Source organism: Cebus imitator, unplaced genomic scaffold, assembly GCF_001604975.1.
Source record: "Cebus imitator isolate Cc_AM_T3 unplaced genomic scaffold, Cebus_imitator-1.0 Scaffold136, whole genome shotgun sequence".
Taxonomy (NCBI): domain Eukaryota; kingdom Metazoa; phylum Chordata; class Mammalia; order Primates; family Cebidae; genus Cebus; species Cebus imitator.
In genome coordinates, this window is record NW_016107451.1 from 59,598 (window position 1) to 80,596 (window position 20,999).

The window sequence follows — 20,999 nt, forward strand, 5'->3', positions numbered from 1 at the left end:
GGCTCAGCCTCTCGATAGGTGGGAACACAAATGCACGCCACCTGCCCAGCTAATTTTTTACGATTTTTTTGTTTTTTGTTTTTGCGGGGGAAGGAGGGGTATACATGTGGCCTCACTATGTTGCCCAGGCTGGTCTCAAACCCTTAGGCTCAAGAGATCCTCCTGCCTCCGCCTCCCAAACTGTTAGGATTATGGGTGGGAGGCACCATGCCCAACCACTTTTGTAATTATTGTCAATATTTTAAACATCAACAACTTAAATGTTCAAAAACACATTCCAGGCCAAAGTAACACACCAATAGGCCAGAGAATACACAACTGCCAGTGAGCTGCAAAGTGCTGCCCGGGCCCAGGACCCCATGTAAAGAAGTTTGAACACGGATGGACACAAAATATGTTATTTATTGTCAATTTCTGCAAAGACACATTTAAGCAACAAAATATACATTTGTCAACCTTTTAGAATTTGTTTTGTACATTAACAAATACAATGTGCTACCATAGCAATAAATTAAATGTACATTATTTACATGACATAGGCAGTTGGGGTCTAGGAATCACCCGCTCACTAAGAGGAAAGAAAGGAAAGTCATCGTCCCGTGGAGCATCTCTTCCAAGCCACCGTCCTTAGGTTCTACCACACAGGGGACTCTGCACGCTCACACGTCAGCACGCCCCGAGCTGCAGCGTCCCAGGGGAGTACTCACGACAAGGAGGAGCCGCACACATGCTAAGAGGCAGGAAGGGGGATTTGCAAGTCCAAACAGAAACGTCACAAAATCAAAGACGATGGCAATTCAATTCCAGTCTTCCAGCCAAACGCCCCCCTCCCAGGGCTGGTAAGGCGCAGGACAGAGCCACAGCCCCACGGCCTCTCACTCAGCAGGGCTCTGCTGCCCTTGGCCCTGGTGGGGCTGGTCCTCCTCCCAAAGGGGCACATGGCCCAGCTGAAGGGAGGGAGACGTGGGATCGGGGTGGACAGGGACTGGTGGTAAAACAGAGCTTGGTAAAAAGAATACCCCAGCCAGCCCCGCCAGGCCACAGGATCATCCTTGGCAAACTTTACTGGACTCCCCTTGCCTTGATGACGGGTAGTTGGAGGCTGGGGGGAGCCGAGGGGTCCTGAGCGTGGCTGGCCGGCCTGGTCCCTGCTGGCCGCCTGTAGCCATGAGATCTACTCGAACCCCGGACTGCTCAAAACAGAGCTGTCTCTACTGACTTAAAAACCAGTGAGAAAGGTCGTGTTTGCGTTGGCACCTTCAAGGGTCCGGGAGGAAAGTGAGAGGTGCTCGCCCAGGTTTTTATTGACCACCTTTGTTTAAGAATCAAGGAGAAATAGAGTTTTCTTGGACCACTTTTCCTCCTAATTCAGGAAAAGGGAGGCTGGGGGCTGGTGGGCAGCATCTTCCCCCTGGCCTCCGCCCCCATTACACACTGGAGCTGAAGAACCAATCCCACCGAGGAACGTCACCCAATTGCCTTCCCTCCTCGTCTCCTTCCACCCAAAGGCTGAGGGTCCTCACTGAAAAATCCAAGACCACCCCTCCTGATGAAAACAAGCAGAAGCCGAGGCCTCATCAGCATCCTTGACTGATCAGCTCCACGCCAGGGCCAAACCACCAGCTAACTGTCTTCCCCAAAACCCAGGGCCCCAGGAAACATAGCCACATATTCAACCAACCACACAGGAAGGGATCCTGGGTTGAGGGTTCCAATCCCAGCTTTGCCACCAGCCAGCTGTGCGACCTCAAGCACGTCATTCCCCTCACTTGGGCTAAGATTTCTCATCTGGACAGTGGCATTACCGGCTGAGGTACTAAAAGGAGCCAGAGGCTTGGGTTGAGATAATGCTGACAAAGCTGAACCACTGACTATTTTCCAAGAAGCATTTTTACATTCATTGTCACAGACAGACACCCCCATTAAGACCTTCTATCTCGCTTTTCTGCACCTGTTTTAAGCATCAACTGAGCTGGAGGCATATGGCTGGGCCCACAGTGCCTGGAAAGCAGTTTCTTCAGTGAGTCAGGCAGTTTCCAGAGCCAGAGACATGTTCCGGACAACGCCCCCTCGTGGACATCACAGTGGAAATCCCTCAAATACCATCCTAAGCATCTAAATGAGCCTCGTCGCAAGGGCCAGTGAGGTCTGGGCAAATCTCCGAGCCCCAAGACTGGGCGCAGCATAAAAGGAAAGACATTTTCAATCAGAGCAGATGTAGGGGAGCGTGGGGGAAGCAGACCCCCAGGAACCTGAGCTGCCTGCCCCGTGGGCCGGAGGAGGGAGGGGACACTGGGCCATCCCCGTTCTCCTCCCCACTCTCAGCACCGCCACCCCAGGGTGGACTGGAGGTGCACACTCTGGAAGCCACAGGATGGAGCTTCTAGAGACAGTGACACAGGACCAGAGAGAAGGGGCCTTTGGGGTCCTGCTCAGAGCACTCCAAAAGCAAACCGGGAGTAGAGGCTCCATCTCAGGTCTGTGCTTCTCTGGGGCCACCCAGCCATCCTGCCTACCAGCTCAGACGCAGGGACAACGCCCTCCCAGGAGGTGGCAGGCAGCAAGGGCCAGCCAGCGCAGTGGGGACAGGCAGGTATGGGACTGACGAATGGGATGGTGTGGTGACAGCCTGGAAACCCCAGAGGACCCCAGACTGCAATGCGACATGGCCCATCCACCAGGCAGCTGTGATGCCAGCCACCCAGAGAGGTCAGTGGGAACCTGCATTTGTTTCTCAAGAAATACAGTTTGACCTTTCAAGTTTCTTCAGAAACCCAGCCAACAAAACACAAAAACTCAGCCGGAACGCATGGGCCTCGCTCCAGCAGTGGCTGCTGCTGCGGTGACTTTTAATAAAAGCTAAACAGATACTGTGTTGACCTTCTAACTAGAATAAATTTTACTAGACTAGTACTTTAGGCAAGCACATTTCCCCAGACAGTGTGGGGGAGAGCTCACCTCCAGCCTGCAGACAGGATTCAATCCCACGCAAATGGGGGAGTGAGGAGCAAAACGTTGCTCAAGTGGAAAAAACTAAGGGGGAAGTTTCACAATATCCGTAGAGAAAGAAAAGAAACGGAAATGGAAAGGAAAGGAAAAGAAGAGAGAGCAGCGTTTATATCTTGGGCACAGGTCCAGGCCCTGTGGGAATAAAGCCTTTGGTTGGAAATCCTTGTCATCTGCTCATGGAGCAGGAGGCAGCCGGCGTCCCTCCACAGCCCGTCTACACTGAAAGCCGCTCTTCAGGCTTGCTTTACCTGGAGGATGCCCACCTTAACCCCAACCCAGGCCCACCAGCAGAGAAGCCCAGGGCCTGCAGGCTCAGAAGGAAGAAGCCAGGGGGATGTCCTGGGGGTGAGCTGGCTGCCCCAGCAAGGGAGCTCTGCTGAGCGTGGGGTGGCATGTGGGTCATGGGGTCTGAACCACACCCAGATGGGACCCAGGTTGCAGGAACCCTTCAGATGTGACAGCTGCCTCAGACCCCAGCCGGAGAGGGCAATAGGATTGGGGGTTGAGCCCCAGACGCAGTTGCTGAAAGCCACAGTGGCTGGAAAAGGCCCCAAGGCCATGCTGGGCCCCCCAAGACTCCAGGGGCATATGCGGCTGAGGGACACTGGGCCCCTTCCCTCTACATGGCCCGATCTGAACCTGTAAGCCTTCCCCACCTCACTCTCCCCTCGTGTAAGTGGGGAGGGGAAATGTCTGGTCTTCCTGGAACATCCCCTGCCAGCAGAGACCTGGGCCCCGGCCTGGCCCTCAACCAACACAGCAGCCTCCCAGCACCAGCTCCTTCACTCTCCCTGAACTCCTCCTCCCTCCTGGCCTCCTGCCCCTTTGTGGGAGAAATATCTACTCAAGGGGAAGAGACGGCCTCAGGGCTTCCCCCACAGTGGCCATGATCAGGGGCCTGTGAGAAGCTGGGCAGGACACAAAGTGCCTGCCACCGTCCAGGAGGCGTGCAGCGCAGCCCTGGCCCATCCAGCTGTCTCTGAGCTTGAACTGGCTAGCGCCCCGCTCACGGTATCCTGGCAGCCGGGGAGGCAGCCCCGGGCCTCCATCAGCAGATGGGAAAGACGCTCAGCACAGAAGCAAAGCTGGAGATTCTGGAGATCCAGGGATACAGGGGCAATGGCGCCGACTTTTATCAGGATGGCCTCAAGGATGCTCAAGTCTTGGCTCCTGGGAGCATGATGCCACCAAGAGCGTTCCTGGTGGTAAAGCCCGCCCCGTCCGGGAAGGCACTGCCCTGTGGCCAAGGCCCTCGCCGGGCTCTGCCCCCACCCCCAATGCAGTCTCTGAGGCAGATCAGCTCCCAGTCACTGCCGAGCTCCACCCATGTCCCCCCTCCCCTCTGCCCAACTCTTTTCCTCTCCAGGCTGAACAAGATGACAAAGGACCTGGACATCACACTGGGAGGTCAGGAAGGAGGAACCTGAGGGAGGAGGCCTCGTCCAGAGACAGGATGTACTTGGAGGGCATGTCGGTGATGGCGTGGGCAGGGCTGTGGCCACCTGGGACACCCGGACTGACGGCTGGTCTGTGGGCAGGTGGCCGGTGGGGCGGCGGGCCTGGGGCTGTCGGGGTCATGTTCGGCACGCCCAAACTGCTGGAACGGGAGCAGAACGGGGCTTCCCTGAGGAGACAAGGCGAGGGAGACGATGAGCCAACATTCCGCACAGGGAGGAAGGGATGGTGCAGACGTCGGGAGGAAGGGGTGGGGAACGCGCCTGCCCCCGGCTGCAGCTCAGTGGAGACGTTAGGACCAGGAGGGTCCTGATATCAGGGGGCCCCACCGTTCGTGGCCAAGAAGCCGCGCCTCACCATGGCTTTGGCGGGCAGTGGCGTCTGGAGTGCATGACGGAGCCAGAGGGAAGGTCCACATGCCCATTTGTCTTCTGCTTTTCATAAATCAGTTTGAACATAAAGGGGGTTTGGCCATGCCCCTCCCCTCGGCTCCAGCGCTGACTCCTACCCCTGGAGCCCCATGTGGGGAGAGGGTGGGGCTCAAATGGGTCTCTGGGGACTTCCCCAGCAGGCATCCAGGCCGTGATGGTAGTGAGCTGTACCCATGGCCGCTCTGCTGAAACCACATGCCCCCTCAAAGCAGGCAGGAGCAGAGGCCTCCTGGGGTGGCCCCTCACAGTGCTGACTGCCAGGGGCATCTCCTGGCGAGGAGGAGAGCACACCCAGCCCAGGACCTCCGCCAGACACAAGGAGGGGACAGCTGCCCGAGGGCAGGGATGCCAGGGAGCACTCCCAGGAACTCCTCCCTCCAGGAGCAGAAGTAGGCGTGGCTACTCCCCTTCTGCCTGTAGAAACCAGACTCCATCAGTGGAAGGGAGACCTCCTAGTACATCTGGTCCAGCATTACGGGAACCCCCTTCCCACCTGCCCCTCTTTCCCCGTCACAGGCCTTCAGGGCTGAGGCAGCTTTTTGGACCTCCCCAGCTGGCAGCATCTCTCTGGCCATTCTGAGGCTACAGGCCACTTGAACCCTGATCTAAAAGGAACACACCTCTCAACTCAATGACCACAGAGGGACAAACATTCACTCAACCCACCTTGGACAGGCAAAGGACTCCTCCTTCACATTAGTGACCCTGTTTCAACAAAAACCCATACAGGAGTTTCAGTAACCAGACAACACAGTCCCCTTCCACGGCAGTGTCTCTGCACTCAGCTCCTGACAGTCTGGTGAGCTCAGGAAGGGACTCGGGGCCTAGGAACCAGCATTTCACACCTCACGTGTGGGCCTGGCCATGTCCAGAGGTGAAGCTCTTATTCAGCCGTTGTGGCAAAGGTGGCTGGGAACCCCGAGCCACCACCTGCGCCTGCTGGGCCAGACCTCCCCCTGCTCCCTATGGGGAGCCCCCTCTGACATGTCTGAACCCTCCTCCTCTGGCCTGCAGGAGGGTGGCTGCCTTCTATGTGGGGTGTGGGAGGCGTTCACAGCATCCTTACCGCACCGGAGCTGGTATGGCTGAGCTTGTCAAAGCGGAATTTCAGGTTCGATCTCGGGGAGTTTCTGCTTTTGCCATCTAAGAAAAAGAACGCCCATGAGAGAGGGGTGGAGCTGAACAGACCACTGGGGCTGCATGTGGGGACTGGCTGTGGAGCCCAGGGGAAGGGGGCCTCCTGCCCCCCACCAGAGCCAGCACTCCAGCTGACCTGTACCGGTCCACAAGAGCCAACTCCTGGATTACAGAAATGTGGGGAGCGGGTTGTTCAACACAGGCCATTTTGTAAAGTTGAATTATGTAATTAGAATTCAATAAATTATATTCAGCAGATGTAATAAATACTTGAAATGCGTCACTTCCTAGTTATTTTTCTGTTTTATGATTATCTATGGTACCCACAAGGTAGAAACACCCTAAAGATGGTGCCACCACGTGTACCTTCTTCCCAATTCCACTTCCAAGGATGTCGCATCAGTAGCTTGAGGTCAGCCACGATAGGCGTATTTACACCACAGAAACTGGCACATGCTACGAATCGTGGCTTGATTTATTGTTTTGTTGTCTAGACTTAAGGAACGAATAGAAAAAAAGTAACGTACATTAAACTTCAAAACGTGTGTCTGCAGGCATGACATTGTGAACAGCACAAAAGAAAACTGAGTCAATATCCTTCTAGGGCTTGAAAGCTGTTCCAGGATACAGCAAAGAAATTACTCATGTCACTGATCAGTGAAGTTCTCTTAGTATGAAATACTCATGGCCGGGTGCAGTGGCTCATGCCTATAATCCCAGCACTTTGGGAGGCCAAGGTGGGTGGATCACCTGAGGTCAGGAGTTCAAGACCAGCCTGGCCAACATAGTGAAACCCCGTCTCTACTAAAACTATAAAAATTAACCAGGCGTGGTAGCGCTTGCCTGTAATCCCAGTTACTTGGGAGGTTGAGGCAGAAGAATAGTTTGAACCCGGGAGGTGGAGGTTGCAGTGAGCCAAGATTGTGCCACTGTACTCCAGCCTCGGTGACACAGTGAGACTCCATCTCAAAAAAAAGAAAAATATATATACACACACACACACACATATATATAAAATATATATAAAATACTCATTAACATGGTAATATCGGTCCACATTCATGTCAGAATTACCCATCACCTGCAGCCTTAAGTTGGCTACAGATGGAAAGGTTAGGCAGATGCCAGTAAAGCATTTTGTGAGAGTCAGTTGGACATACGGGATTTACAGTAGAGAACAGCATCTATTTGCTGTTTGTACACTGTGTTTCACATCCATCATATCATAGGACTCAGTAAGTGAGCGTGTGAGTGGCGGCAGAGCCAGGTATAAACGCTCCACTAGGCCCCACTGGCAGGAGGGCCACTGGGTTTCTGGCTCTCCTCTGGCCAAGGGTATCAAAAGCTCAGCTCAGCACAGCCTTCCTGGAAGCTGCTGACTGGTGCGTGGTGCTTCGAATCAAGGCGGTCCACCCAGGGCTGTGACACCTCTTTGTGTCACCTGTCAGTCCTCTTCCGGGCCCCAGGAGGCCCAGGGATGAAACGACCAATGATCAGATATCTGAGGTTATGGAAGGATACACGTCAGGCCCTCCCAGGCCACATCTCTCCCCAGACTCAGCCCAATAGCAGAAAACAGGTTCCCGGATCTCCCCAAGCCCATCCTCATCCTGGGGGAACCATGCACATCTTTCATGGGGCTGGGGGTTAAATACTGTGTGGAGAAAAGGTGTGTAAGAAGCAGCGTCACTGTGGGGAGCGGGAAGCACTGGCCCAGAGTCCCCAGACCCTTCCAAGGTCCCTTCTGCCCCCGGTGACCTTCAGCAACTTGCAGAGACTCTATCATTCCTTGACTCAAAACATTCCTTACTTGGATATTTATTTAACACCAAGCGGGAGCCAGGCTTGGTTACAGATTCTTTCATTCATTCCAATATTTAAGTTGTTTTGTTTTTTTTTTTGAGATGAAGTCTCACTCTGTCACCCAGGCTGGAGTGCAGTGGCTCGATCTCAGCTCACTGTACCCTCTGTCTCCTGGATTCAAGCAAATCTCCTGCCTCAGCCTCCCGAGTAGCTGGGACTGCAGGCGCCTGCCACCATGCCCAGCTAATTTTTTGAATTTTTAGTAGAGATGAGGCTTCACTATCTTGGCCAGGCTGGCCTTGAACTCCTGACCTCGTGATCCACCTGCCTCAGCTTCCCAAAGTACTGAGATTACACGTATGAGCCACCGTGCCCGACCTTAATTAAAAAAAAAAATCCAGGGAATTTGTATTACTATCCCCCTTTACAGACGAGGAAGCTGAGGCTCAGAGAGGTGGACCTGTCAATCCCACAACTGGGATTCGAACCCAGCTCTGCAGCTGCCCGACCATAGGGGGCTGAATGAGAGGAGGCATGTGACCTCCTCCACTCACTGAGAAACAGATGGGCAGAGGGCCACCAGCTGTAGATTCACCATCTTTCCTTTATCTCCGACACTGCAGGTTCTCTTTGCAACATCCCTTCGCCGTGCAGACCCCAGGAACATTTTGGCTTCAGCCATCCTGATGGCCCATTGGCCGTTCCTGTGTCTCTATCACTGAGACTAGAGTTTCTCAACCAAATGACATTTGGGGTCGGAGAATTCTTTGGCTAATGTGGTTGCGGGCTGACCTGTACATTGCTCAGCTGCTTCTCTGACCTCTGCCCACTAGATGCCAGTAGCACCCTTCCCAAAACGTGAAAATAAAAAACGTGTCTAGACGTTGCCAGACCTCCACGGGAGAGCAGGACTGCCCCGGCTCAGAGCCGCTGAGTACACTACTGTCGCATTCCCAGTCCTTAACGAACGCCGAGGTTACCAGTGCCGTGCCTCTCACAAGCACGAGCACCTTTAATCTTCATACAACCAGCCCTCGGAGGCACACACTACTATTCCTCTCCCTTCATTTTCTGCTTGGAGAAACTGAGGCACAGAACGGCTCGGTGACTTGCCCAGTATCATGTCTAGTGAGCAGCAGACCCAAGATTTGGACCCAGGCTCGGAGTCCTGTGCTCACTCCATGCTCAGCCACCCTCACGAGAGCAGGAACCCACAGCACCTGCCCAGCAGTGCCCCCCACCCGCTCCCCAGAGCTGGCTCCCCTACTCTGCCCAGCTGCAGGGATCACAGAACCCCAAATCCGGACTCCTGCTCTCTCTGAAGCCCCACTACTGAGCCCCTACATTTTACCTCATTGTACCTCCCAAACCCAGGCGTTCTGCCACAGCCTGGTTCCCCTCCCGTCCCCTCTTCTCCTTCCTCTCTGTTCCTGCTCCCCATTAACCCATTCTCCACCCAGCAGCTGCAGCAACCAAACTGGTCTTTCTCAACTCTGGATGGTTCTTCCCTACTTAAGAATCTTCAAATACTGAAGAGTCTCCAACAGCAGCTGCCAGCCAGAGAACAAACCCTCACCAGGGTCTCTGGGATGACCTCGGCCTGCCAGCGCTCCAGCCTGTCTCCTGCCTGGCTCTGAGGACTCCAGCTGCTGTGAACCACGTGCAGGTCCAGAACGCCTGCTCTCTCCTCGCCTCTGGGCCTTTCCACCTGCTGTTCCCTCCCCCTGCAGCCCTTCCCCCTCTTGTATTATCAGGACCCCCACCAGGACAGAGGGGCCCTGGAGCGCTGGCAGGTGGGGAGGGCGGCCAGTGGACAGTGCTCAGCTGCCTCGTCACCAATCCCAACTCCTCTACTATGGGCCCTCATCAGGGTCACTACCTGTGGGGGTCCGTCCTGCAGACCCTGACCCAGTGACGGATGAATCAAGTGCACTGACACAGATATTACACTTTGCCAGTTTGACTGAGGGTCCCTGTGGCTTACAGGCACCCTGCAGAGTGCTGTAAACAGTTGCAGCCGCCGGCCCTCACTAGCTAGAGAGGCTTGCATTTATTTAGTAAAGTTTAATTGAGAAAGGCTTGGGTCAACACCACTAGAGTGAAGATTAAAGCACAGATTCCGACGCCCAAAGCTAACACCATTAGTGGATATCTTGGTCAACCTCCCTGAGAGCACCATCTGGCTCAAAGGTTACTTTTAAGACCACATGAGTAAACAAGTTAGTTAGATAAACTCCCCCACATACCGTGGCTATTTGCTTTACTTATTAACTCAATGCAAGGGGGATTTAGGCTGCCTTCAGCTGAAACTTCTCCTGAAACTATGAAAAAATCTTTAGGCCTTCCAAAACGGTTTGAGACTATATTCTGTAACTTTCTCTACTATTTTTCCCTGAGTATTTTTGCCACCAACCTGAGTGAATTCCCACAGGGTCTCCTGCAAGGCTTTCACCTCTCTGTGCCTCAGTTTCACACTCCCCGTGTAGGGAGGTTAGGAACTTAGGCTGTGAAGGCCGATGAACAGATGGAGAGCACTCGCAGAGCTGGGGAGGAGGGCTGAAGCCCGGACAGTTTGGTGTGGCTGTGGCCAACTGTGGACAGGGCACGGCCTGCCCTCCTGGTGACATCACACACACCACCGATGCCACTGACCTGTGGGACTCCGGCTCATGATGATCGGGGTGGCGGCTGCCCCCAGGCTGGGGCTCTCGCTGCTCGGGGACGGGCTGTAGACAAACACCTCCTGCTTGAAGGGTGACGTTGTGGACGGCTGGCTGCTCTGAGGAGAGAGGCCGGGTGAGCGAGGTCAGCCCACCCTCAGGAGCCACATTACACAGGCCTGAGAGAGCACCCACAAGCCCAGGACGGCCACTGCCTCCCACTCCCCACCTGCTCTTTTCTTTCCTGCTGACTTCAACCCTGGTTCTAAGCTTTTCTGCTCCAAGAATGACCTTTGACCCAGCCTCCTGGGCCGGCACTAGCCACTCAGCACTCCAGCCAGAAGCCCCAAGGCAGGGGCACCGTCAGGTCTGGCCCCTGCCGTCTGCTGCTGCTGCCATGTCACTCCAAGAGGGACCCCCTCACCCACGGCACCCAGGGGGTGGTGATGGCCGACGAGCCCACCTCTCGTTTCCATTCTTCCCCTTTCCTCTGCAAAGACTGGAGTGGGCTCGATCCACAGTGCCATTCTAATGCAAGGAGGGTGGCTGGCCAGTGCCCAGAGTGCCTGCCCAAGGGTAGACGGGCACACCTACCCCACTGTCGCCCTCCTCCATGGCCTCGCCCTCCCCGGCGGTGCTGCTGACACTGCTGGTGCTGGAGGAGGAGCGAGAGATGGCACGGCCATTCTCCTTCAACTTCATAAAGGGCCTGCAGGGAACAGGAAGCAAAGCCGGCCCTGGTGGCACACGAGAGCCCTCCACCCCCGGGTCCTCCCGGGATCGGACAGGGCAGCCCCTGTGCAGATCTGAGCCTGTCCTCTGGTGGCTGCCCACACCCCCACCCATCAGCCTTTGTGTTCTGGAGAGTTCCAGAGGCAGGAGATGGTCACTCTCAGCCAGCCAAGAGGCAGAGAGCGTGTTCCAGGGCTCCGTGGCCAAAGCCAGCCTTTCCCTCACCCTCACTCTCTTACTTCTCCCTGTTGGGGCAGATTTCCGGAGAGCTGGGATTGGATGAGGTCTCAGACTTTATCTCCTGAGAGGAGTGTCCACCGTCCGGGGTCTTGGGCGTGCTGGATACGCTGTCACTGAGGGAACAGAAATGAGGACTGAAGCCATGGAGGCAGCCTCCACCCGCGCCCCATCCCCGACCCCAGGCAGAGTCTCTGCCAGCCGGCGACCAGCATTGTAGGGGGCTGTGGGGTCAAACACCCCACCCAAGCATCACTGCCAAGACATCCTTTCCCACCTGAGCCCCCCAGAGGCAGGGTTTCCTGATCCCTACTACAGGGGCTACTCTAGGTTCATGGTCAAGTTCAGAGCTGCCAAGCTGGGGTCCTGGCTTGATGGCCTCTAGCCCAGATCTCTCTCACCCATGCTGTGGCCTCACACCTGGCCGAGTTATGGGTCAAGAGAGGGCCCTGTGGGGAAGGCAGCAGGGAATATGGCGGAGTCTGTGACATCCGCCCCCACTGCAGGAACCACCCAAGACACATGGACTCCTGGGAGGTCCCAGGAGGCCGCCCTTCATACAGACGAGAATACGCTCCTGGACCCACATGAGGAGGCTGCCCTGGGAGCTGGGAAGCAAGGGTACACTCAGCCAAGAGTTTCCTTCCCCTATAGTCTAACAAAGACCATGGACAGTGTCCACAGTGCTCGCTGTGTGGGACAGGATGGCCGTGTCCTCCATGCACTGGTTTTTGAGATGGAGCCTCGTTCTATCACCCAGGCTGGAATGCAGTGGCATGATCTTGGCTCACTGCAACCTCTGCCTCCCAGGTTCAAGCGATTCTCCTGCGTTAGCCTCCAGAGTAGCTGGAATTACACACATGTGTGACCACACCTGGCTAATTTTTGTATTTTTAGTAGAGACAGCGTTTCACCATGTTGGCCAGGCTGGTCTTGAACTCCTGACTTCGAGTGACCTGCCTACCTCGGCCTCCCAGAGTTCTGAGATTACAGGCGTGAGCCACTGCACCTGCCATCAATGCACTTTTTAAACAATAGTGTTGTTGAAACAGAATCTACGTACCACAGAACTCACCTATTTAAAGTATACAGTGCAATGGCTTTTAGTATATTCAGAGTTGTGCAACTATCACCACCATCTGCTTTTAGAACACGTTTGGCCCCTAAAGGAAACCCTGGAGCCATCTGTAATCACCTCCTATTCCTCTCCCCGCAACTCCCACCCGATCCCTAAGCCCTCACTGTAAACCGGCCTCTTCCGGACAGTCATGTACACAGAACCATATAATACGGCATTTTTGTCTGGCTTCTTAAACTCAATGTTTTCAAGGTTCACCTATACGCCAATGCTGTAGCTTGTATCCACACTTTATTCCTTTTTATTCTAATAATAATCCATTTTATGGCTAGATCGCATTTTGTTTATCCATCCACCAGATGATGGACATTTGGATGCTTTCCACTTTGGGCTAGGATGGGTAATGCTGCCATGGACATCTGTGGACGAGCTGTGCTGGTACACTCGGTTTTTCATGGCCCACTGTTCTCGCTCTCTTGGGTATACACATAGGAGTGGATTTGCTTGGTCATATGCTAACTCTATGTTTAACCTTCTAAGGAACTGCCAGACTGTTTTCCAAAGTAGCTGCACTATGTCACACTTCCACCAGCAACGAGCAAGGGTTCCCATTTCTCCATATCCTCTCTGACATCTGTTATTATTTGTCTTTTTGATTAAAGCCATGCTAGAGGTTGTGAAGGGTCTCAATGCACTTTTGTTGAGGTTACTAACAACCTCCTGTCGACCTGTGCAGGGTTTGGGTCACTGTGTCGGACGTCTCTGCGTGTCTGACACAGATGTCCTCCCTTCCTGGAATTTCTCCTCCCCTGGCTTCAGAGATTCCATCTCCTCCTCCCCTCCTCTCATCTCTCCTTCCCAGTCAGCTTCACCAGCTTCCCTTCTCCACCTGCCTTTAAACATGGTACTCTACTCAGCCTCTCCGGTGGTTGCATTAATTATGTCATCATTAACCAGTACCTCTACCCTATTGATTCCCAACTCTCCTTCTCTAGTTAAGGCCTGTCATACAACGTGGAATACTATGCAGCCACAAAAAAGAATGAGTTCATGTCCTTTGCAAGGACATGGATGAAGCTGGAAACCATCATCCTCAGCAGACTAACACAGGAATAGAAAACCAAACACTTCATGGTCTCACTCATAAGTGGGAGTTGAACAATGAGAACATGTGGACACAGGGACGATAACATCACACACCACGGCCTGTCGGGGGGTTAGGGACAAGGGGAGGGAGAGAGCATTAGGAGAAATACCTAATGCATGCAGGGCTTAAAACCTAAATGACGGGTTGCTGGGTGCAGCAAATCACCATGGCACGTGTATTTCTATGTAACAAACCTGCACATTCTGCACAGAACTTAAAGTATATAAAAATAAATAAAATAAAATAAAATAAAAACCTACAACTCTGACCACTCCCTGGACATCTCTACTGATAGTTCACAGTAACTCCCATGCACAGGTTCCAAACAGAGCTTTTCATCCTTCTCCATAACCCTGCCTCTTGTCCTGCAAGCCCTACTTCAGAACATGGTGCCACCACCCAGGGCTATAGGCAGACAACTTGGGAATTTGGAAGTCAACCAAATTCCCTTTCCCTTACTAGGCTGTGAGCTTCTGGAGGACAGGTTTGCATGTTTTTTCAGCACTTGTCTGAGCACTCAGCACTGTACCCAGCACATGGCACTCAAGAAATGCTGCTTGCTGAAATAAAGAACAAATGGGCTCACCAACTAAAGAATCAGAAAGACATCAAAACCACACAATGATACAACAAAGAGAGTGTTACAAGCCAATATTCCTGATAAACACAGATGAAAAATCCTCAGCAAAATATTATCAAACAGAATTCAATAATGCATCAAAAAGATCATTCACCATGATCAAGTGGGATTTGTTCCAGGGATGCAAGGATGGTTCAACATCCACAAATCAACAAATGTGATACATCACATTAATAATACAGAACAAAATCCACATGATCATTTCATTTTCAACAAAGGTGCTGAGAATGTACATTGGGAAAGGGCAGTCTCTTCAGTAAGTGGTGCTGGTAAAACTAGATAACCATATGCAAAAGATTAAAACCAGACCCTTCTCTCTCACCATACATAAAAATCAAACCAAAATGGATTAAATCTAAGGCATGAAACAAAGAAACTCCTGGAAGAAAACACTGGGGAAATGCTTCAGGATGTTGGTCTGTCTGGGCAAAAGGTTTTTAGGTAAGACCTCAAAAGCACAGACAACAAAATCAAAAATAGACAAATGGGATTACCACAAGTTGAAAAGCTTCTGCACAGCAGCGGAAACAACCAACCAAGAGCCAATCTGCAGAATAGGAGGAAATATTTGCAAACTATCCATCCAACAAGGATTAATAACTGAATATATTACGAGGAACTCAAAAAAAATCAACAGCGAAAACACAAATAACACGATTTTTTAAAGGGCAAGAAACATGAATAGATATTTCTCAAAAGAAGACATGCAGATAGCCAACAGTTATATCAAAAAACATTCAATATCACTAATCATCAAGGAAATGTAAATGTAAATTTTTTTTTCATGGACAGCTGTTTTCAACTCTCTTGGGAAGACACCTAGCAGTGGAATTGTTGGTTACACAGTAACTGTACGTTTAACCTTCTAACGAACTGTCAGACTGTTTTCCGAAGTAGCTGCACTATTTTACATTCCTACCAGCAATGAACAAGGGTTCCCATTTCTCCACATCCTCTCTGACATCTGTTATTATTTGTCTTTAACAATTCAGAGTCTCTGACATCTGCCCCCACCGCAGGAGCCAGAATGAGATATCATCTCACCCCAATTAAAATGGCTGTTAGAAAAAGGACAGGAAATCACGAACGCTGGTGAGGATGCAGAGTAAGGGAAGTGCTCGCACCGTGTTGGTGGGAATGTAAGTTAGCACAGCCTCTATGGAAGGCAGTATGGAGGGTCCTTAAAACACTAAAAACGGAGCTACCGTATGACCTAGCAATCCCACTGCAGGGTAACTATATCCAAAAGAAAGGAAATCAGTATGTGGAAGAGATATTTACACTCCCATGCTTATTGCAGCTCTACTCACAATAGCCAAGGTACAGGATCACCCTCAGTGTCCATCAGCAGATAAGGGGACGAGGAAAATGTTGTGGACACACCCAACAGATGTTATTCAGCCATGGAAAAAGAATGCAATCCTGTCATTTGCAGCAACATGGGTGGAACTGGAGGTCATTATGTTAAGTGAAAGCCAGACATATAAAGATAATGATCACACCTGTAATCCCAGCACTTTGGGAGGCTGAGGTGGGTGGATCACTTGATATCAGGAATTCGAGACCAGCCTAGCCAACATGGTGAAACCCCGTCTCTACTAAAAATACAAAAATTAGCCAGATGTGGTGGTGCACACCTGTAGTCCCAGCTACTCAAGGAGACTGAGACGGAAGAATTGCTTGAACTCAGAAGGCAGAGGTTGCAGTGAGCTGAGATCACGCCACTGCACTATAGCCTAGGCGACAGAGCAAGACTCTGTCTCAAAAAAAAAAAAAAAAAAAGACAAATGTCGCATGTCCTCACTAATGTGTGGAAGCTAAAAAAAGTTGTTCTCATGGAGGTAGAACATAGAATGGTAATTACCAGAGGCTGGGAAGGGGTGGAGGGCAGGATGAAGAGAAGTTGGTTAATGGGTGCAAAAATACAGTCAGTTAGAAGAAATACAATCTAGTGTTCAATAGTATAATACAGTGACCATAGTTGATAGTAATGTCTCTCATAGTTCAAAAGAGCTAGAAAAGAGCTGGAATGTTCCTGACACAAAAGATAAATGTTTGAGGTGATGGATAGTTCCATTACCTTGATTTGATCATTATGCATTTTATCAAAACATCACATGCACCCCAAAAAATGTGCAAGTACTATGTGTTCAGTTTTTTAAAGAATCAGAACAGGTTAAATGTAATATATGAGTTGCTTAAAAAGAAAAAAGCACAGAACCTTTCAGAAGTCCAAAGGAAGGTGCAAGGAACTCTGCCTGGCAGAATCAGGGAAGGCTCCCACAAGACAGGCCATTGGAGTGAGCGTTGAAAAAGGAGGCAAAGGAACGAGAACCCAGCAATGTCTCTAGCCTGGGTCAAAATGCTGCAAGGGTAACTCTGGAAAGCCCCAAGCGGAGACTGGCCCCATCAGCCTCTGGGTAAAGAGCTGAGTGAGTGACAGGGGACACGCAGGTGCCTGAAGTCAGGGCCATCTGGGCAAAGCCCCTCCCCCAAGGTTGGGCACTGAACACTGTACAGTGGAGAGGGTTGACAGGCCCCATGATTCAGGCTGGAGTAGGGGTTTCCCAACAGTTACCATCGTGCCCGGCTGTCCCCCTGGCCTTCCGAGCCCGTATGCAGGCGGGGGAAGAGCCCCGACCGCCGCTTGATGGGACTCCGTGACTGGTTCTTCGCCGTTGCCACCACCACTGGAGGCTGCCGATGAAATTGCCAAAATGAGTGCTCCAGGCCCGAACACCGATCTATCCCTTCATCCCCCTCCCTGGTCTACAAATGGCTCCTGCTCTGGAGGAGACCCCAGAAAATAGCAGGACAGCTAGGAAGGCTGAGATCTATATAATTGGAACTGAGACCTCAAGACTCAGGCCAGTGACAGCCTCTTTCCCTGTGTGAAGCCAAACCTTGTGGCCCCAGGTAATGATCCCCCAAAGACCACAACTGGCAAGCACTGTGGCTCACGCCTGTCATCCCAGCACTTTGGGAGGCCGAGGCGGGTGGATCACAAGGTCAGGAGTTTGAGACCAGCCTGGCTAACATGGCGAAACCCTGTCTCTACTAAAAATACAAAAATTAACTGGGTGTGGTAGCAGGTGCCTGTGATCCCCGCTACTCAGGAGGCTGAGGCAGGAGAATCAATTGAACCCAGGAGGCAGAGGTTGCAGTGAGCTGAGATCACACCATTGCACTACAGCCTGGGCAAAAAAAGACCTTGTATCAAAAAAAAAAAAAAAAACCCACAACTTTGGAGGAACACGGGGTGGGGGAGCCCTAGACACTAAGAAGGTCAGAACAATTCCGGGGGATACAGACCAAGAGGCACAGAGCCAGGGAAACCCTGGAGGGACCTGGTTCAACCTCTCATTTTACCGGTGAGGAGGCTGAAAACCAAAGAGTGAGATTGCATCAAGGTCATCCAGCAAATCACTGGCAGGTGAGGCGTCCTGACTCTCCTTCATTCCTCACAACAAACGGGGCCCAGCAGGTGTCACAATGAGACTGACAGCCGTGAGGCCAGGTCCACAGGCACTGGCAGGCAGCCGGGGACAGCCAGACGGCTTCTGCTCTAGAGTTTCCCCCGGCCTCACAGCGGACAAGGTGTGGTGGGAGCTTGAGGAAGGCAGACAGGAGCCCGGAACCAATCTTCAGAGGCCACCACGCCGCCAACCCAGGCCCCAGCTCCTGCCATGTACATGGTATGCAACCTCAGGAGAGAGGTGAGGCCCGGCCCGAGTCTCCCGAGCCTCCCGAGTCTCCTGATACTCAGCATGGAGGGGGGGCCCTGCTCTGCTCACTCCACACACCCTCAGGGGTAACAGCATAATAGCTAGGAAAATATTTACTAAATTAATTATGCAAGGCCATTTATAATACTCATAATTAGTACCATGCTGAGTAGGTTCTGCTGTTTTGAAGAAAAAGAAGAAAGGAAAATCCCAGTCTATACAAATCCAAAGCCACTTTGCTTTAGTTAGTTTGTTTTTGAGACAGGGTCTCGCTCTGACACCCAAGCTGGAGTGCAGTGGCCCAATCACAGCTCACTAGAGCCTCAACCTCCCTAGGTAGAGATGATCCTCCCACCTCAGCCTCCCAAGTCGCTAAGACTACAGGTGTGTGACACTGTGCTCAGCTAATTCTTGTGCTGTTTTGTAGACACAGGGTCTCACTTTGTTGCCTGGTCTCGAATTTCTGGACTCAAGGGATCCGCTCTCCTCAGCCTCCAAAAGTACCGGGATTTCAGGTGTGAGCCACTGCGCCCGGCCCACATTGCTTTATGAAAGACCCAACTACGTGATCCCCTCCAACCCCCCAAGCCCCTGGTGCAAGTCCATTGGGCTCAAACTCACAGGCCTACAGGACCCTCTTTCCTTGGGATCTGTGCACATGGTGATGAAGAGCATAGACTTTGGATCCAGCAGATCTGCACTGAAATCCCAGCTCTTCAGCTGAGCTGAGTGGCCTCTAGCAAGTTACTTAACCCCACTGGGCCTCCTTTTCCCCAAATGGGAACAGAAGGACACATCAGTACCTGCCTCAGACAGCTGTTATGGGAAGCAGGTGAGATCGCATCCACGGGTCACTCAGCTCAGTGCCTGGTGCACAGTAAGCTGGGGCAGCTACTGCTGGCACCAGTAACAACAAAGCAAGGACACCCTCTCACAGTCACGGGTCCCAAGGCCCTGCATAGCGAAACACACCTCAGGACCATTTTTGCAGGGCTGGCCCTGAAGAGTCGTCCAGCTGTCAAGGAAACTCAGCACATGGGACAGGAGGGCTTCTCAGGCTAATGCGGCCAGCCCCAGGTGCTGTCTAGGATGGAGGCACCAAAGGGCCATTTTCAGAGGTCAGGACCCAGAGTCACCCCCTAGCAGCCTCAGTTTCCCTCCCTCATCCAGCTTGCCCTGATCAAGTTGCCTGCCCACACCTGGGTGGGGCACCCTTCCTCCATAGGTCTCGGGGGGCCTCCCTGGGACCCACCTGCTGCCCCAGGGCCACTCACCGAGAAGGTGGTCTTGGTGACCTCCATGCTGTTGTGGGATATGCCGCCGCTGAGGCTGCCGGGGATGCCTCCACCATGCGACTTCTTCTGGCCGCCCACCATGGTCTCCATGGAGTGGCTGCGCACACGGATGGCCCTCTACGGAGAGAACGGGGGCCTGGAAATCAGCATCTGGGCTCTCTGGATGACCCTGCCCTCTTCCTGGAGTCTGTAGACACAGCCGTCAGCACGTGTATGCACACGCGTGTACACACACACACACACACGGTCACAGAGGCCCATACTCCAGCTACTCCAGCTTACAGAGGACGTTCCCACATTCTGCCCCACGCTCTGGGCCCAGCTAGAGGCAAGGCACAGCCCTGGCTGGAGGGAATCTGAGGGGTCAGTGCCCCAGCTCCCCTGCAGGGTGGACAAAGGTTATCTTCATCTTACAGGTCAGGAAAATGAGGCTTGGAGCTCAACCAACCTGTACGACACTGGCCTAGCTCCCAGCCTCTCCAAGCCACAGTTTCCTCATCTGTCAAATGGGAATTCTGTGCTTCATTAGGATCGTGGTGGGGATTCAACAGACCCAGGTGCCTGACCACAAGGTGACTCTTTTCCAGAAAACTGAGCCTCCATCTATAATATGCACTGGATTATATCCCAAAGTGTGATTGGTGCAACTTGGAACACGCTGGCCGTTGGTGAAAGCGCGTGAGGGTCCCGTACTCATCTGTGCATCGAGCCAGGCACTGAGCCACCCCTCCCACTTGCAGGGGTGTCAGGCACGCCTTCGTTACAGCCCCACAGTTTGACATAGCCACCACAAGAGTAGAGGCACCTCAGCCTGGCAGAAGTGCAGGGTCTCGGGGGCCCGGAGCTGCTCAGGCCACCCAGGAGCAAGGCCACATTGGCAAATGGTGAAGTCCCCAGGAGAGGGCCACCAGGGCGGTCAGGGCTTCGTCAAAGTGTGTGTGAGAGTGAGAAGAGCAGCTAAAAAACAAGATTATGGAGGCACGGAAGGGGTGGACCCGGGAAGTGACAACACCCTCAGACCGCTCTGGATCGGAAGGGGAGTGTTACAGTGGAGCAGGGCTCAGCGTGACCTCAGGGAGGATTTCCTCACAAGGAAGTCCTAAGGGCTTCTGGTTGCCCCCTGGATGATGCTCTCTCTGGCTCCAAAGGCCCTCAAAGATGATGTGAGATTTCTAGGGAGAGAAGGTAACCCCCAAACCAGTCATTCAACCAGTCACTCGATCTGACCAGGCGGCAATGAAACTTAGAAGCACTGAGGCTTTAGCGTTTCACGGCCAGGATTTGTATCTGGGCTCTCTACTCCAGCACCCACTGGCTGAGTATGCCCGGTTAGGTTACCGAGCTTCTCTGAGACTTACCAGGGAAAGAGCTGTGGGTGTATACACCAGGGGGTTGTTGTGAGAATACACACAAAGCTCTGAGGAGAGCGCCCAGAACATCGCAACTATCCAATACGTGTGGCTACTCTTACTGGTAATAACAAGCACACAGGCACGGTGGCTTATGCCTGTAATCCCACCACTTAGGAAGCCGAGGTGGGCAGATCACCTGAGGTCAGGAGATCGAGACCATCCTGGCCAACGTGGTGAAACCCCATCTCTACTAGAATACAAAAAACTAGCCAGGCATGGTGGTGTGTGCCTGTAGTCC

At 52.7% G+C, this 20,999-nt stretch overlaps 1 protein-coding gene across 19 annotated transcripts in view; it reads right to left on the reverse strand.

Moving 5' to 3' along the window:
• Positions 1-382: 382 nt before the first annotated feature.
• Positions 383-20,999, reverse strand: part of RAP1GAP2 (RAP1 GTPase activating protein 2) — a 273,881-nt gene continuing 253,264 nt past the window's right edge. For 10 of the 19 annotated variants that reach the window (XM_037743141.1, XM_037743139.1, XM_037743147.1 and 7 more), the window contains 6 exons: positions 19,329-19,466; positions 16,908-17,029; positions 11,467-11,580; positions 11,090-11,204; positions 10,488-10,614; positions 4,471-6,038 (listed from right to left, as the gene is read on the reverse strand). In XM_037743141.1, the coding sequence (XP_037599069.1) occupies positions 5,947-6,038; positions 10,488-10,614; positions 11,090-11,204; positions 11,467-11,580; positions 16,908-17,029; positions 19,329-19,466 (708 nt within the window). In that variant the 3' untranslated portion in view covers positions 4,471-5,946. Of the gene's footprint in view, positions 6,039-10,487; positions 10,615-11,089; positions 11,205-11,466; positions 11,581-16,907; positions 17,030-19,328; positions 19,467-20,999 lie in introns of all 19 variants that reach the window. The other 9 variants (XM_017541614.2, XM_017541613.2, XM_017541611.2 and 6 more) reach the window with 7 other exon arrangements.